Here is a 17,527-nt window from a genome sequence, read left to right as displayed (position 1 = left end):
AAGGAAATACCATTAATATAAAAATTTCTTTTCTTCTAGGAAACTTTGGTAATTATTTCTTTTAGGTAACAGAGTTGGAAAAAAAGGTAAAGGGTATATATTTTATCACAAAGTATTCATATTTCACTTACATTTTTGAGCTGTCCTATGCTTTGACTGATTTGGGGAAACCAAACATTTCTGTAAATTTATTCTGAAATTGCTTTTACACAGATCCTTGTTGCCACTATTGCATTTCTGTTACCAAGTGCAGAATACTCCTCTGTGGAAGGTGATAAAAAGGTATGTGATGATAAACTGCCTTCATTTGGTTCTGATATTGCATAGTTAACATGAGGAGCTAATGTTTAAATTAGGCAATTTGGTTTGTATGATTGACAATTGCTGTTTTGTGGGGAAACAGCAAATTTCTGCTTTAGACTTCAAATAGATGACCAAGGACTCTTCAAAATAACTTTACTGATGATGGATGGTATTTGTTCATAAATTTTTCAGTTCATATTCTCTTGATTACACATCATATATATATTTCCTGGTAAATTTTCTTTTGTTAGATGAGGTTTTCCAACTTTCTAAGTAGAACTAATATTTGGATGTTTCTGTTTTAGTTTATAGTTTCATTATTACTTTGCTTATTGGACTGGTGCATGACATTGCCAGTGAAGATACTGTTGGAGCCTGTATTTGCTTCCAGTTTTGAAAATCAACATTCTTCTAATACTCCATTGCTTGATTATATCTATAGGGTAAGCATGAATGGTCATACCTAAATATTTCACTTCCTAGTACCTACTTATATGAACAGCGGCATACTGAAACAAAATTACAGAAAAGTCATATTAACAGGCTGTCTTCTTTTTAACTAGGTTTGATTGATGAACTAAGCCAGGCTTTGTGTACAGCTGTTCAAGATCCTGCCCATGTTGTTGCACCAGTTTTCTCACTGACACGTGTCCTATGGACATTGCTAATTTTTTTTGGTTGTTCCTGCATTTTAGATACATTTTCAAATGTGTGATTGCAACATTTGTTGTTCTATATTCTTGGTGTACTTTAAATGTGAAGTAGATGTACTTTAAATGTGAAGTAGATGTACTTTAAATGTGAAGTAGATGTACTTTAAATGTTCAGGATCATTTCAGTACCCCACTTCAGATCATGGCTGTTTCCTTATATCTACTGTATATCTGCTATTTAAAAAGATACTGTTTAAGGGATTACTCAGTTTCATGTTCAATTTTGTAGTGTTCATAGCAATTAGAACAATTAGAAGCTCAGGTTGGAGCAATTTAGTGGCTTCTCTTGAAGAACTTTGTGGTATTTCATTTTTTATATTTTTCTTGTTTTATTGCAGATCCTGAACTGTTGTGTTTATGGTTCAAGCCTTTACACGCAGCAAAGCCATTATCTTTTAAGTCTTGCAGACCTCTCCAGTGAGATCTATGATCCCTTTATGCCCCTAGGAAATGTCAGGAATTCTGAACTGATTCCGTTTCAGTCTTCTGCAGACCTGAATAATTTGCTCACTGTTGCTGAAGGTAACAAATAATTTGAAAGGGGACAGAACCTTTTAAGTCTATTCATTGAAAACTCTCTGGAAAAGAAAAATACATGTTTTACAAGAACTGAACCCCAACAGATGTAAGCGTTATGTTTAAGATATGATAAATCCTCAATTTGGAGGCAGCATGTTGGAGCATGTACTGATGCAAGTTGCTTCCACCTGACTTCCTTCTCTTCTGTCACTACAATTTCTTGTCCATATTTCAAGCCCTTCATGAAGGTCAGAGTGTTCATGCAGTACTTTTTCAAAGAGCTGCAGCAAGGCAAGGGGGAAACTTCCTTTTCAATAAAGGCTACTTTTGGAACAGTTTTCATACTTCGACAAAAACCTGGACTGACATATGCAAACAAGAGAAACCTAACTATTATTACATAATAAAAATTGGCAAGAATGCTTCATAGAGGGATTCTCTAATAATAGTCTAGAACCCAATAGTTTCAAGTGTGTTTGTGCTGAGGTTCAAAGTTTATAATAACCCAGAAGAAAACTCAAAAATAATAATGTCACAATGATTTTCAGTCTCTGCTCCAGGGACTTTAGTACCCTGCTAGGAAGCTGCAGATGGTTCTTAGTGTGGATGTCAACTTAAAACTATGTTTTAAGATAATAAAAATCTCATGGGATCACCAAATCCCACTAGGTTTTGGCATTCTTTGCCGCAAATCTCCCAAAAGCCAGTTTGGTGTGTTGGTTTAAATGCTTAATTTAGATCATAGTTAAGTCCCAGCTTCACTATGGAGCTCACTAAGTGACCTTTGCCAAGTCATTCACTCTCAGCCCAACCTAACTGGGGTAAACTGAGGGGGAGGAGATTGCCATGCATGCCATCTTGAGCTCCCAGAGGAAAAGGCAAGATAGAAATGTAGTATGTATGCATGAATAAATAAAGTTTAAGATGAGAGCACCATGAGATTTGTCAATCTTGTGAGATTTAAGTAATAAATTTGTGTGTGTGTTTCACTTTTATTTAAGTTGGAGAATTTGCAGTTACCCTCTAAGAAGATATATGTACCATCCTACATACAACTGCTGCATTGCTGACTAATTTCATCATTGCTAACTAATTAAGTTTATGCAGTGGCTTTCAAAAGTTTTGATGATGATGATGATGATGATGTCTGCATAAAAGAAAAGATTAAAAACTGCTGGTTTATCACATCCCTGTAAATTTGTAGAATTTTCCTTTGTAACCAAAGTTCATCAATGAAATTGAAATTGTTATTTGAAACCAATAACACACACCAGATAATTTCATTATTATTCTTACACAAATAAAATGCACTCAATATTTTAATAGTTAAAATCAATTATCATGTATAAAAATGCCATTACCTTGGCAATTCACGGTATAATTTTTACAGATTTTTCCTTATAAATATAAAATACATATTAAAAAATTTCCACCTCATAAAGTTCACTTCTTTTCAGTCTTGCTTTATGTCAATGTATTTCTTTTTTTAAAAAAAATTAGATCTGTCAACTTTCCCTTCCCACAAATGCAACTGAAATTGGTGCAAGGATTTTTTCCTACTCAGCCTTTAAGCAATTGATAACTGATGTCTCAACAGTTTGCTTATAAGTCTTAGATCAGGGGTAGGGATCTTGTAGTTAAACTCTTGTAACCTAAAATCTTTTAGGTTAAAATCCTAAAAACCTTGTAATAAACCTAAGACCATTCGTTCAGCAACTGTTTGAAGTTACAACAGCACTGAACAAATGGTGGTTATAATTGCTTCTCGGAGTTCTGGCCATCACAGCATCCCCATGGTCACATGATTGCAATCTGGGCACTTGACAACTGGTTTGCATTTATGACCAGTTGCAGCACCCTGCAATCACATGATCACCATTTGCACCATTATCTCTAAGAGCTTCTAAGACATTTCCTTTTTCAACAGCAGTTAAATAGCACAGTGTACAACCTTTTTATCTCAAGCGCCTGGAAAAAAAGATGAAATCATGGAATCCTGCACTTTTCTTCCTTAAATCCTTGAACTTTTTAGAGAAAGCTAGCTAAGGAAAGAATATAGTAAATTAAAGAGCAACACCATCCACCACATTTCTGCTGGGTTCTGAACCAGTAAACTCTTATTAGGCAAGCCACTGCACTGTTTTACTTCTGATGTTAAAGGAAAGATCTAGAAATTATTACAGAGCAAAATGGTTCACAAAAAAGGATTTTTTTTGTTTTAAAAGTTGTTGTGGTTGCATATCTGTGCATTTTGATGCTTTTTTTAATCCATTCAATCATGTCTGATTCTCGGAGACTGCCTGGACAAGTCCCTGCAGTTTTCTTGGCAAGGTTTTTCAGAAGTGGTTTGCCATTGCCTCCTTCCTAGGGCTGAAAGAAAGTGACTGGTCTAAGGTCACCAGGTTGGCTTCATGCCCAAGGCAGGACTAGAACTCCCAGTCTCCCAGTTTCTAGCCTGATGCCTTAACCACTACACCAAACTGGCTCTCTTTGATGCTTTAACTTTGCGTCTACAACTTTTTATATTTATGTGTGTGCATCTGCCCACATATGTACATATATTACATACATGTAAAAGTGTATATGTGATGGCATCTTAAGAGATTTGTCTGAATTTGGAATGCTTCTAACACAGAACATCTATTAGGGCTTATATATAAATGGTTATTGAAATGTGATTCAGAAATTGACCAAGTCAAAGACTACATGATTATATGGATGCAGAATTTAAACAGGACAATTGATATGCAACAAAGGGAATATCAGTGGAAGGTAGATACTAAGTTTACTGTGAATATTATGCTCAGGAAAAACTGGTATGAGATTTCTTTTGTTGGTATATTACTCCAGTGTTGATTGCCAAAGTGGATAATACATATTCAAAATATTGTTGGAAATGTAAGAACCAGGTTTGATTGTTTTGCCATATCTGGTGGCAATGTCACAAAGTTTAGTAGCTTTAGGAAATGATTAAAACAAATTTTCAATACTTACTTAAGCTTTTCTACCAGTTAAGTATCACCAAACCTTTGATTCCTATGAAGTATAGCAAATTGACTTTATAGGTGATAAATGTTGCTAGATAAATAAATCTGATACGAACTTTAACATGATTTGGAAACCAATTCTATAATTTTGCATGTAGCCTTTTGCCACATCCAGTTCAGATTTCTTTCAACATGAGGTTTTAGAACAGTAATTTTTTTCTGACTGGCCATAAAGGATTGACTGCTCCAGTTTCTCATTATTTTGACTACTAATTCTTATTACTTTGGCTATTTTTGTCAAACTCTGATATTCAGCGTTCTAATATTAGTTCTCAAAGTGCTAAACTGTCCTATAATTATCTTCATATGCCTTCCCATTATAATGTGACTTATAAGACTAATAGTAGATTTTTTTTTCTTTTTTCTTATGTAAAGAATTTACAGAATATTAAAAGAAAAAAAACTATTTTGTATTTTGTAAAATTTTAATATGTTCTTTTTTTCCCTCTTCACAATTCTTTTTTTTTTCCTGTTTTCACTGTTCAAGTATCTTTAAATAAATTAAACAATATTTTTTTAAAGTGTATGTACATTAAGATTTGCCTACAAGAAGGAAAGCAGTTGGGTGTTGCTTTCCTGGAACAGAAAGGTGAGATGGAGCAGGGGAATTGTCCAGTGGGATGAGTAGTAACCTTCAGCCTGGACCATATACCTTGCGTGATGTTGACAAAGTATCTTAAGCTGGTTTAAACTTAAGATGTCTTGAGTACAGATAGGAGCAAATTAAAGAGTAATTGCAGATGCACCCCTCATTTGGAATAATAAACTGCTCCTGATCTTTTGCTCTGTTCTGTAGATTTTTGAAAATCCGTCTCCTAACGTTTCTTTAATCTGGTATATAATAATGTGGTACCTTTAAATATACTGGGACCAAACCTATCTCTAGTTTCAAACCCACAAATAGTGTATCTTTAGATACTATTCTTAAAATTATATTATTGGTTAATTTTTTGTCTTGTACCTTCCTCATTTCAGAAACTTACAAAAACTGAGGATGTACCTTGTCCCTGCCCCAAATTTCAAAATTGGGAAAGTATATAGTTGGCTGTTTTATTTTTTAAAATCATTATCAATGTTAATTGCTTTCAGAAATGAAGAGGAGGAGCTTGGAGTTAATACCATTGACAGCCCGAATGATTATGGCACATCTAGTAAACAATTTGGGCCATTATCCTCTGACTGAAGGACCTGCTGTTCTACATAGTCTTATTAGTGAGAATCACAACAATTTTTGTATGGAATCTTCTGAACTCTCACCTGAAGTCTTCAGAAGCCCCAATTTACAGCTCTTTGAATTCAACGACAATACTGTCATTTCTTACCTTCAGATTCCTTCAAAAAGGGGGATAAATGATGAACTGGAAGAATCTTTCTCAGAAGTAAGAGTAATTGTTAGGGATATCTCAGGAAAGTATTCATGGGATGGACGATTGATGCATGGGCCGTTAGCTGGTTGTTCACTAAATCAGAAGAACAGAAAATTCTCTGCAGTTACGGAAAAAAATAAACAGAACTTTGAGACTCCAACTGATTTCATTCAGGTAGATCAGGGGGAAGATGCTCTTGATGAGTTGCTAGAAAGAATTGGCAGTAGTAGTCCTGAGTGCCTTTTACATCCACAAGTAAAATTAAATGAGCCATCCCCATCCCCATCTGTCATGAGTCATGACCAAGTTAATGATATCATTGAAGCAATAATGCAGCAGAGTTGCACAGAAAATGAATATGCTCATGGATACAATCTGAATCATAATACAAAAAGTGAAAGTCAGAAGATGCCAAGATCTGCTCTGCTGCAGTCACCATTTCATTTATGTAAGCTCTTGCTAAATGACTTGGGAATGAATTCTTGGGAAAAAAGGTAAGCATTCAAAAATGTGTATCACTGTGTTACTTAAAAAAGAATACTGTATTGTCCTGTACTCCCAGACCAAAATCTCCCTGCAGAAGAGTTCTTCCTGATTGAAACTATGACTGTAGACTAAGAATTTTGAGGGGAAAAAACATCGCTGCCTTCCCCAATAGTGATGAACTGAAAGCCTGTTTTGCTTATCTCACCAGTTGTAGGAGAGCAATTTGTAGTGAGTTGGAGGCCAAATTGTAATTAGCATCCAGGGGTTGGGGAAAGAAGATCATTTTACCCTTGTTGTTTTCTCCCTCCCTCTCTTTTTAAGATGGCCCAGTGTTTAGTCAAAAGTTTCCTCTCTACTCTTATCTGCTTCCTTAGTAAACACTTATCATTTTACCATGTAAGGTTGCATCTTCAGGTGATATTTATTTCCTAAGAGAGGAGGGGGAGAGCTAAGCCTTTTTTTTTTCCAGCTAAGAAGAGAACCAAGTTGACCTCCTCTTCCAACTGAATTGTGTACAGGGAGCAGAGAGAAACCTTAAGTCTGTTTACTCTTTTTAAAAAGCTGCCTCCGAATGGTCAGGCATTCATTACCTACTATGAAAGAAGTAGTAGGACTGCTTTCCTATCTTACTGCAAGTGAGGGCATATGGAGCTCTTTTTATAGAAGAGAGGGGGTGGGGGGAGAATAGACAAAGTTAAACTGGAGGTCCCCTTCCCAGAATTCCAAACAGAACTCTCTTACTCCCTGCAAAAGTAAAAGAAAAATCTGCTCCCCTTCTGCAACTCATCTCAGCAGGATTCCCAAAGTAGTGTCAACTGCTAAGTATGTGGAGTTTCTCAGAGCTCTCTGTACTACTACTTTTTAACTATTTACTCTTGTTGTTGTTACTTTTTTCTTTCTTTAGGTAACTGGTCACCTGTTTGTTTTCCTGTGTTGTTCAGGAAACATTCTCCACCTTGGGATGGTGCCTCCTCCTGTTACTTGCAGGAAAGTCCAGTCTTCAAAGAAGGGTTCTGAAGAGCAGTTATGTCTTACTGGAGTTCCTAAAAGCAAAGTCTCTGGGACCAGTAAAATGACTGCATTCAACTGGAGGACCTGAGGCCCCAGTCTTTATACCTATTTTTTTTTTAATCTATTGCTTTTCAGCAGCCAGTAGCTAAGGCTTTCTGCCTGTGATTTCAGAAGACTGTAAACAGACACCAATGATTAGTAGGCATTGTTCCTCTGCAAACCTATCTGGCTGCCAACTTCTGAAAGTGCATTTCATAGTTTTGCATCCTGACTGTCTGCATTTCATTGCAGTAAATTACAAGGAGAAACACTTAAGTTCTTGGGGCTGAGGGCAATCTTGCTCTTTCAGTCCGGTCTGGGAGACAGATGGCTCCTCCCTCTGAAGAAGTTTTGAAGATTGGACTCTTGCAAGCTCTAAAAGGAGTGCTGTCACGAGGTGGAGAATGCCTCCTGGGTAATTTAAGAGTAAGAGTAAAATCATCCCTCCCCTCCAATTTCATCTTCTGCCTCCTTAATAAAGAACTGGGCAAAGATCACAAAAGTGGGAAATAAATTGGGATAATTAGTGTAATTCAAGTGAGATTGCTACTTCTATCCATCTGGCTGAAGGGCGATACCAAGGGCTTCCAAATATGATCTCAGTACCTCTCCTGAATTTAGTTTGGCATAGCAGTTCAACCTAAATGGATTAAATCTCATTATAGGCAAGCTAATGGACCATCCTTAAGTTGTTGTCCACCAATTAAAATTCAGATATATTCGGTAGTTGTCAGTTGGTTTCAGCATTCAGTATTTGTGAGTAATACATTCTTTACCAACTTATTCTTGGATGGCAAGGATTCCCCCACGCCAGTGCAGTATGAAAAGGTGTTTATTCAGAGCTAAGTCTGCCCTCTATAACAAGAGTACACAAAAAGTTAAATTTATTTGTCACATTTAAGCTGGGACACCACTAGCCATGTTAAATCTTTTAAAAGTAGTTCTTACGTTTTCACTGTCAGTTTCAAAGGCGTAGGCACTGCCGTTTTAGCCTTCTGCAACAAAACAACAGTATCAACCCATGAACCTCAGTATCGAATCTAAGAGTTTATACCATAAGAAGTATGTTAGTCTTTAAGGTGTCACAATTTTCTTTATTATTTGTACTGTTTTTTAGATATCACCTAACTGAAATTCACTCTTTTTCCCTTTCAGATAAGTGTGTGTGTATGTACACATACATACATACACACACTATTTTCCAGTTTACAAAGGAAACCATTGCATTTTGGCAGGAAATATTTCAATTTTAATGTATTTCCATAATTGAAATTTTATAGGTAGAGACTGTAATTTGAAAATAGAAAATTTACATAGTAGATAACATGGAATCTTAGAGAAAAATCAAGTAACTAATATACTTCCATGCTCAATAAGCTACATAAATAGTTATAGAAGGCTGTTTTATCCAAGTCCTTTAGATACCTGGTACTAAGTGATCACTAGATCCTGGTACTGGATCACTAAATACAAGTTGCTAGATTTGGAGGGATTAGTGGGAGCCAAAAACAGCCAGAGTATAGGACTTTTAGGTAGCTTTAATGTTTTTACTGTAATGTTTAAAAGTATGTAATTCCTGTTCGTAACAGAAATATAACAGTTATGTGTTATGAGGCAGTCTGCCATAATTTTTATTCTATTTTTCGTAGAAAAAGTTTTAATATTTTGAAGAAAAATTCTAAATTGTTGAGAGAGCTGAAAAATTTGGACTCTAGACAATGGTAAGTTAAACACTGTAACTACTTACAGTTCATGAATATGCTTACACTGTACTACCAGATGCAACTTAGAATTTTATGTTGTTTTCTAAAAATACATATCTTGTTCTTTGTTTATAATTATAAAATATAAATGCATCATTACGAACAAATTCCATACAAAACCATGTTGGTCTTGAACATAAATAAATACATAAAATTTACTTATCCACACAGATTTGATCCTTGGACACTTCTGATTGGTTTTACCTATTAAATTTAGAGACAGTCAAACTGTTCGCTTTGGCTGAGTTTATTAAAAAATCTCAGAATTTTGAGGAATAAAAATGGATTAATTTATCTTGGATGGAGCCCATGTCCTCCTTGGACTATCTCTTACTAGACTTATCCTTCTCTTCTGCTTTTATCTCAGTTTACATAATTTTTATGTCATTCTCTTTTCCTTCCTGGCACATATGCCACCCTGTTGTGTGTCTCCATCTTTCCATATGGTTTGTTAGCAATATTTCTTGACCATATTCTGAACACCTCTAATGATTATATCCAAACTTTTTTCTAAAAGTGTCCTGTTATAATTTAATTCATAATATGTTATGAAGGTTTTAAACAGAACTGCATGCATAATCTGCATGCATCTGTGGTTAAAAAAATATTATGATAGGATTGATGTTGAATCTGATTTGAGGATAAAATTGATGTATAAGATTGAGTATCTATAATCAACAAATTCTCACTGGACATATATTTGCATTTTTGTAATACTTTATTTCAGAATGTTGGAAAACAGACCTGCAGTTTTTAATGGATGATACGCAATGATCTTTAGTTGCAGTACACAGCCAAGATGTAAACAATGCCAAATGAAGTAGATGCCAAATGAAGTAGTGGTAGCAATACTTTATAGCATTATATTTCATAGCTTACATACACGTCAAATTCACAGAATAAAAGCAGAAAGTAAGAGTAAAAAAGGCATGTGAGCTCCAGGAGGTCAGCTCAGTGAGTAGAAGAAAGTTCCAAGCTCTTTTATTTAATTTATTTCTAATATTTCACTGGATTGGAAAGAATAACAAGTAGATGTTAATAAATTCACAGAATGATAAACAGGATCACATGGCAAGATATCTAATAGGAAAGAAGATTCAAGATGGGTGAGATTTTCTAAAGAATGAGATACTAAAAACATAATTGTAAACGATTCCAATTAAAAGGATAAATGATGCATAACAAAAGAAGCCAATATAGCTACATAAAAAACTTAGTGAAGATCTTAGAAGAAAAAGAGGATACTTGGCTTATTATCTTGCAAAAAAGATCTTGAAGTAGTGTTTGATTGCAAACTGAATGTAAGCCAGCAGTGTGATGTGGCTACAAAGAATACAAATGAATCTTTTCCCAAATAAACGAAAGTAATTGTTCCACCTGTTCTGCTTTGGTCAGAACCCCCCCTCTCCCCCCCGCAAGCACTAAACCCAGTTCTGGGCATTTAGTTTTAAGAAGAATTCAAAGAACAGTGTCAGAGAAGGGCAGTGAAGGTAATCTGGAAACTAAGCTTTGTAAGAGTATACTAAAAGAACTGGGTATGTTTAGTCTTGAGAAATGATCACTTAAGGGGGAAAAGGTTACTCTCTTCAAATAGAAAGGTTGTCACGTAAAAGAATGTCAGGATCTGTTTTCTTTTGTTCTGTTGTGTAGGATATGAAATAACGTAGGTAAGTTACAGAAAGGCAGATTCCAGCTGAGTATTAGGAAAAACAAACTATGTAACAGTGCAATTTATAGTGGAACCAATTACCCAGAGAAGTGATTGGTTTCCCTTCGTTGGATCTGTTCAAGCAGAAGGTAGTCAGTCCTATTTCTGGAACCTTTAATTTGGATATCTGTACTGAGCAAGGGGTGGATTTCATGGTTTAAATGTCTCTATGAATCTATTATTCCAAAAATGGTATTTGATGAAATTGGAAACATCTTTCATTACACTGAAAGATGTCAGTATGGGTAGCAGAATATTGTGTTTTAGACACGTATTTCTATCTTATCTACTAAAAACTCTTTATTTACAGTTATTTTAAAAACTGTAATTTACTCTTATTTATTACAGTGTTATGATCTTTAAACTGCAGGGACTTGTCCAGGCAGTCTCTGAGAATCGGACGCAATTGAATGCATTAAAAAAATCTTGCAGATTGCTATATTGTCACTAGTTGTCTTAAACTCTTTCTGAGAGTTCATTTTATAAAAGACCTCATATCCTAGCAATACATTTACACCCTGATTCCCTAGAAACCCTGTATCGGCAGAACTTTTCTCACACCCATTGTTCACTTTCTGTACATAGCCAAGCTATCTCATATAAAGCAGGTTCAGTAAAGCCATGCCCAATTTTAAAATATACTTAAAATATGTTTTTCTTTGGGTCCATAGCATGTATGGAAACATTAACCATTCCCTTCCTAGTCATGAACTGAATCACTATCAATTCCATGTACACTCTTTTTAGTCTCAGCAGAAACACTGCTGATTATTCAGTATTATCCCAGTTGTCCCGCTGATTTTTAAAACAAAATACATGCTTTCTGATTACACAAATTTATACCATGTGCTAGTTGGTTTCCAATCAAAAATAGAGTGATTTTTTCCCCAATAATAATAAAAGATGCACAGAAAGATATGCTTTCAGTTCTTAGAGTGTATGCATAAATTTGCTTATGTGCAAAATGTTGAGTACATGCCTAACAAGAAGTAACTACCATACTGTTCGTTTATATGAGTTTACCATACTAGCTTTTATTTGACAATCATACACTTGAAAGTAAGATTATGAATTTGAAAGAGGAATGTTCATAGTTTCCAACTGCTGTCTTAAAAGTGGAATTTATAATATGAAAGTTACACACTTTGAATGTGGCGACAAATCATAATACATTATAAACTTTCACTGAAAATTCCAGTGAACCATAAACTCCCACCTTTACAGCTTGAGATGAAAATATTAGCATCAGAGCTAATAGGGAACTGAAGTTGAAGAAGAGGATACTGTTCAAAACCCTGCATGAACTAGCATTTTTGTTTTGCTCTGGTGACAGTCATGAATCTCTTCCCACCAACTATCATTTTCCAGCAGAATGCCTTGGATATTGTTCCCAAATGTTCCTGGAAAGAAGTGACAGCTCCAGAACAATATTTGACTTGTTATATAGAAGGTGGGAGAGAGCTAGTTTGGTGTGGTGGTTAAGGCATCAGGCTAGAAACCAGGAGACTGTGACTTCTAGTCCCACCTTGGGCACAAAGCCAGCTGGGTGACCTTGGGCCAGTCACTCTCTCTCAGCTCTACGAAGCAGGCAGTGGCAAACTACTTTGAAAAATCTTGCCAAGAAAACTGCAGGGATTTGTCCAGGCAATCGCAAGGAGTCAACACTGACTCGAAGGCATTAAAACAAAAAAATAGAAGGTGGGAGTGACAAAAGACAGCCCTCAAAAAAAAATTAATTACTCCTGATGTTTCTTCCTGTCTTGAAAAATTGCCCACATGGCCCATTTGTACTTTACACATTTTTTTGTATTCATTTTTTATTACACATTCTTAATTATTTCTGTTTAAACCTATTTCACACTGCACATAACTCTTCAGAGTAGAAATATATAAATGTAATACAGTGGGTTTTTTTTTATTTTTGCAATTGCAGTCGTGAAACTCACAAGATTGCAGTAGTTTACATTGCTGAAGGACAAGAAGATAAATGTTCAATATTGTCCAACCCACAAGGAAGCCAAGCATATGAAGATTTTATTGCTGGATTGGGTTGGGAGGTAAATATTAGCCAAATGTTTAGTTTCAAATAATAATATTAATCGTGGTAATGGAATATTTGAGGTGGTGCATTAATTTCTCCACATTTTAGATTGACTGGTGCCAATCCACTTAATTCAGCATTTCTTTTGTGACTGAGCCTGAGTGCCAATCTCATATATTGCCTGTTCCCTCCTTCCCATAAGATCAGAGGACAGGTAACATCACTTAGCTTGGTGCTTAGCAAAGCAGGCCCAGGAAAGCTAATGCTATAATTTCTTGACTCAGAACACCTATAAACCCCAACATATGTTCAACATGGTAGCATATTATGTAGTACCAGTGGCTACTGCAACAGTTTTACTTGCTGAGCACTTAGTCTCCCTCATTCAGAAAATCCACAATAAAATGTTTATAATGAGAACATTATGGACCCCTCTGGATACTCCAGAGTGTGTACAACCCAGTACTTAATACACTGGCATTCATTGATGTCAGACCTTGTGGTTTGGGTTATTTACTTGAGTCACTGAAATCACTTACTTTTCTAATACATCTGAATTGTGTTATCTCTGGTATGTTTGATATCTAATCTGAAGCACTTTGTGTTGGAATGTTCATAAAATGAACTGATTAGATTGTCCTAGTGCTATATGTTTCTCTATAGTGTTATTTTATGGCTTATGGTTGCTGTTATTTTATTGCAGTGTGTAAGGTCTTGTTTTATACCAATTTATGAAGACAGAGATAAACACCACCCAGAATGGACCAGTTGGAGTGGTGTATAAGCCAATAAAATAAAAAAACAACAAAATATGAATTCTAAGTCTGTTAAGTAAAAATGTTCCCTAAATTCAGAGAATATTTCCTCTTAAGTTTGTTTAGAATTACAGATTAAGGATAAAATCTTCCTTTTTCCTTGATTAAGGTTGATCTTTCAACTCACTGTGGATTTATGGGTGGCCTTCAGCGTAATGGTAGCACAGGACAAACAGCCCCATATTATGCAACTTCAACTGTGGAAGTAATTTTTCATGTATCCACACGAATGCCATCTGACTCAGATGACTCACTGACCAAAAAGGTAAAATGTAAACCTAAATGTCAAATAATGAAATGTATATTGTCTTTTCAAAAGTGCTTGTGAGTCTTAGGGTTACATTAGGAGCTAGAGTTTTCCATGCAGAGAGTTTAAACAGGCAATTACCACTTAGAGCTGAGTATAGGAGAAGTAAAGTTTTCAATGCAAACACAAGAATTACAAACCAGGGTAAGAGGCTGGATGATGAGCGATGTGTCTACTTGAGCATTTATCATAGTAAGCAAAATTATCTACCCCTACATATGGTTTTCAGATGGTGCACTCTTCCATTTAAAGCCATATCTGTTGAGGTGTCAGCAGTATAGACCCCCCCTCCCCGTGAACTATAGAATCTTCTCTTTATTGCATCATGAGCCATTCACAAGTCCCTTTCCCAAAAATTCAGAAATACCATTTTAGTCTAGGAATAAAAAGAAATTTAGGGTAATCAAAACTGGATACTAGTATTCTATCTCATATGCTTAGGAAAGTAGCAATAAAGAAAGCACTTCCCTTTTGGTAAGGAACATTAAAATGTAATACAAAATTGAAAGTAAATGTAGTTCTTTGCCCCTCTACTACAGGCAGACTGGTTGGAACTATTGTTCTTTTCAGAAGATCTGGGTTCTTTTCTGCTTGAAGACAATTTAAATCAACATGGAATTGGACAGTTCTGCAAGAATTGCAGTACTGTAGTTTTTCTAATGCAGGGCTGTGACCAAGTGCTTATTGCACTCAAGGAACATGTTTGAGATCTAGAAGCCCAACTAAATCGATCTGCCTTATCCAGGAATGTTTTCCTGAGCAGTCAGTCCCCTTTCTTTAAGCCAGCAAGATATCTACAGCATATGACTGTCCCTAAACTCCAGAGGGCACTAATCTTAGGATGCTTTAATGCACTCCCTACAGCAGGTCTCGAGGGCAGATACAGAAAGATTTCATATGAGCTAAGGCTGTACCCTTGTGGAGAAGGGTCTGTTGAAACAATTGTTCTACTATATTGTGTTTTTATAAAGATGCAAAGGTCCATCTTATCGCTCCGCATTTGACAAAGTACCCAGGCAATTCTGATATATTTATATACAGTTGTTATTATCAGGCCATATGATTCCATTTCTATGAATGTGGCCAAATGTGTTATACTGTAAAAGCAGACATTGCATCAATGAACTGTTTTGTTTTATTTCATCCACTGTTGGTTATTGTACTCTGGTCAGTGACTGTAATAAAGGTATCTATGCAGGCATGTACAATTCCAACAGATGGAAAAAAACAAACAATAGCAGGAAAAGCCAATGGCTGGTTTCATAACAGGCCTAGCTGTGATGTTTTAAAATAAAAGATACATGTAACAGTGGATAGATGGATAGATCTCTAAGAAAAAATAACAGGTTGAATGAAAAGTAATGATTCCACCTCCATAACTTTAGTTTTAAAAAGGATATTTTAATAAATGAAACAAGAAATTATTCCTTGAAATGAGCTCTTTTGTTACCAATATTCACTTCTACACTCACTACATACTTCTACCAACAATGGACAAATTTTGTAAAGCTTCATGAAAGAACCCCACACTTTTGTCTCTTCAGTCAGGTTCTGGCAGCCCTTTCCACCTCTTTATCTGAATCAGAAAGATGTCCACAAAGGTATTCCTTCACTTTTGGGAAAAGGTGGACGTCAAATGATACCAAGTCTGGACTGCCTGGTGCAGAGTAAGCAGTGAGAATTTTGCAATTGCCTCTTGGGTGGCTCATGATATGTAAGACCTAGCACCTCACATTGCAGCAAAATTTCCTTCTTGTGCTTCTGAACTTTGCTTCATCGTTGTTTCAAGGTTTTGAGTGTTGCAGTGTAGCACTCTGAACTGGTAGTGCTGCATGTTCAGGAAATCCATGAGAATAACACTATCTGCATCCCAAAAATGTAACCATGAGTTTTCCTAGAGAGCCAGGGTTCTAATTTTTTTCTTTACAGGGGAAGCTTTGTGATTATATACCATGGACTACCACTTCATTTCATAATGATGAGCCCAAGTTTCATCAGTTATCACAAAGCTGCTAAGAAATTGTTCATGTTAAGAAATATCATAGCATGACACAATTGCTGGCAAATTTCAAATGTGAAGCTTTTGTCTGTGTCTTCAGCATGTATCTTGCACAAACCTAATAATCAATAATGTGACCAACATGTCCCTGTAAAATGCCAGGCTTGACAGCAATTTTCCTTTGAGTGATCCACCAATTGTCCTTAATCAGTTCATTAACCTTTCTCATGTGAAACATATCACTTGCTTTCACAGGTCACCCATGTTATTCTTGATCACACAAATCAGTTCTTCCCAGTTCACCATCTTTACATTTTTTGGCCCAGCAACGCATACAATTGCATACAATTCATGCCAGCACAATCCTCACCATAAACGACCTGCATTTGCCAGTGATTTTCAATTGGAGGGATTCCTTCAGCAGTCAAAAATTCAACCATAGCACATTCCTTAAAGCACATGGATGAGTACTCACTGCAGGATTCCATTTCACAAATAATAGAAACACAACCTTTTCTCACAGCAAGTTCCCACCAAGCCAAGTGAAATAACAGATTTGGAAGAATGCAGTAGACCTTTTAATGCATCAATACTGCTATCTATAAGTGACTACATGGAAGGCATTACTTTTTGTTCAAACTTGTACACATAGAAAGCTCAGAATTGTAGAATTGTATGATAGAATGACAGACGGCTTCTTCTTCTATGTTCAAAAGAAAAAGAAGAGAAAAGCTAAAATAAACAAGATGCTCTGTGAAGGCAAAATACAGCCAAGTATCACAATTGCTTCAGATTCTGAGGGGGTGGGGAGGAGAACAAAGTAGCAGCAGGTAGCAGTAATATGAGAGCTATTGGACCTCCTTTACCTAAAGGTCTGAGCCCTGGTTTGGGGCCTGAGTTGGATGCCATCCTGTCCACATCTATAGTCTTTCGGAACTGACATCCCCAATATCATATAGAGGATGATCATATACAGAATGACCAAGTTACAAAGACAGGTTCTATGAGAATGACTCCTCATGGATTGTTACTAGGAGAAGTGCTAATGAAAAACAGTTGAATCCGGGAGGGCTTTAGCTGCTTGGAGCGTAAGACCTGTGTTAGATGGAAATGGTTATAAAGCAGACAATCCAATTTTCCCCACATCTCTCAGCTTGCAACAAAGATCACTTAAGTTGTCACCTCATACTTCCTCCTAGGTCAGATAAATACTCAGTTGAATGCAGAAGCTTTGTGCTTCACTGATTTTCAAAAACTGAAAAGGAAGTATGGATGCATGCTTAGGTCATGCAAGAAACTCACCCCATAACTTTTTGTTATTGGTCCCCTCTTGTAACACCATAAAACTTGTACAGTAAATCTTTCATTTAGTAGACTGATAGAGGGAAGCGTCCATTAAAATAGAATGT

At 36.0% G+C, this 17,527-nt stretch overlaps 1 protein-coding gene across 1 annotated transcript in view; it reads left to right on the top strand.

The window, feature by feature from the left end:
* Positions 1 to 17,527, top strand: part of RALGAPA2 (Ral GTPase activating protein catalytic subunit alpha 2) — a 209,898-nt gene that overhangs the window by 112,104 nt on the left and 80,267 nt on the right. The window contains exons 30-36 of the mRNA XM_063298698.1: positions 214 to 282; positions 609 to 746; positions 1,355 to 1,538; positions 5,672 to 6,443; positions 9,135 to 9,206; positions 12,890 to 13,013; positions 13,922 to 14,077. Of these exons, the coding sequence (XP_063154768.1) occupies positions 214 to 282; positions 609 to 746; positions 1,355 to 1,538; positions 5,672 to 6,443; positions 9,135 to 9,206; positions 12,890 to 13,013; positions 13,922 to 14,077 (1,515 nt within the window). The remainder of the gene's footprint in view (positions 1 to 213; positions 283 to 608; positions 747 to 1,354; positions 1,539 to 5,671; positions 6,444 to 9,134; positions 9,207 to 12,889; positions 13,014 to 13,921; positions 14,078 to 17,527) is intronic.

The sequence above is a fragment of the Candoia aspera genome, chromosome 3, assembly GCF_035149785.1.
Source record: "Candoia aspera isolate rCanAsp1 chromosome 3, rCanAsp1.hap2, whole genome shotgun sequence".
NCBI lineage: Eukaryota > Metazoa > Chordata > Lepidosauria > Squamata > Boidae > Candoia > Candoia aspera.
Note: the sequence above shows the minus strand (reverse complement) of the source record. Positions and strands in the feature narration are given on the sequence as shown.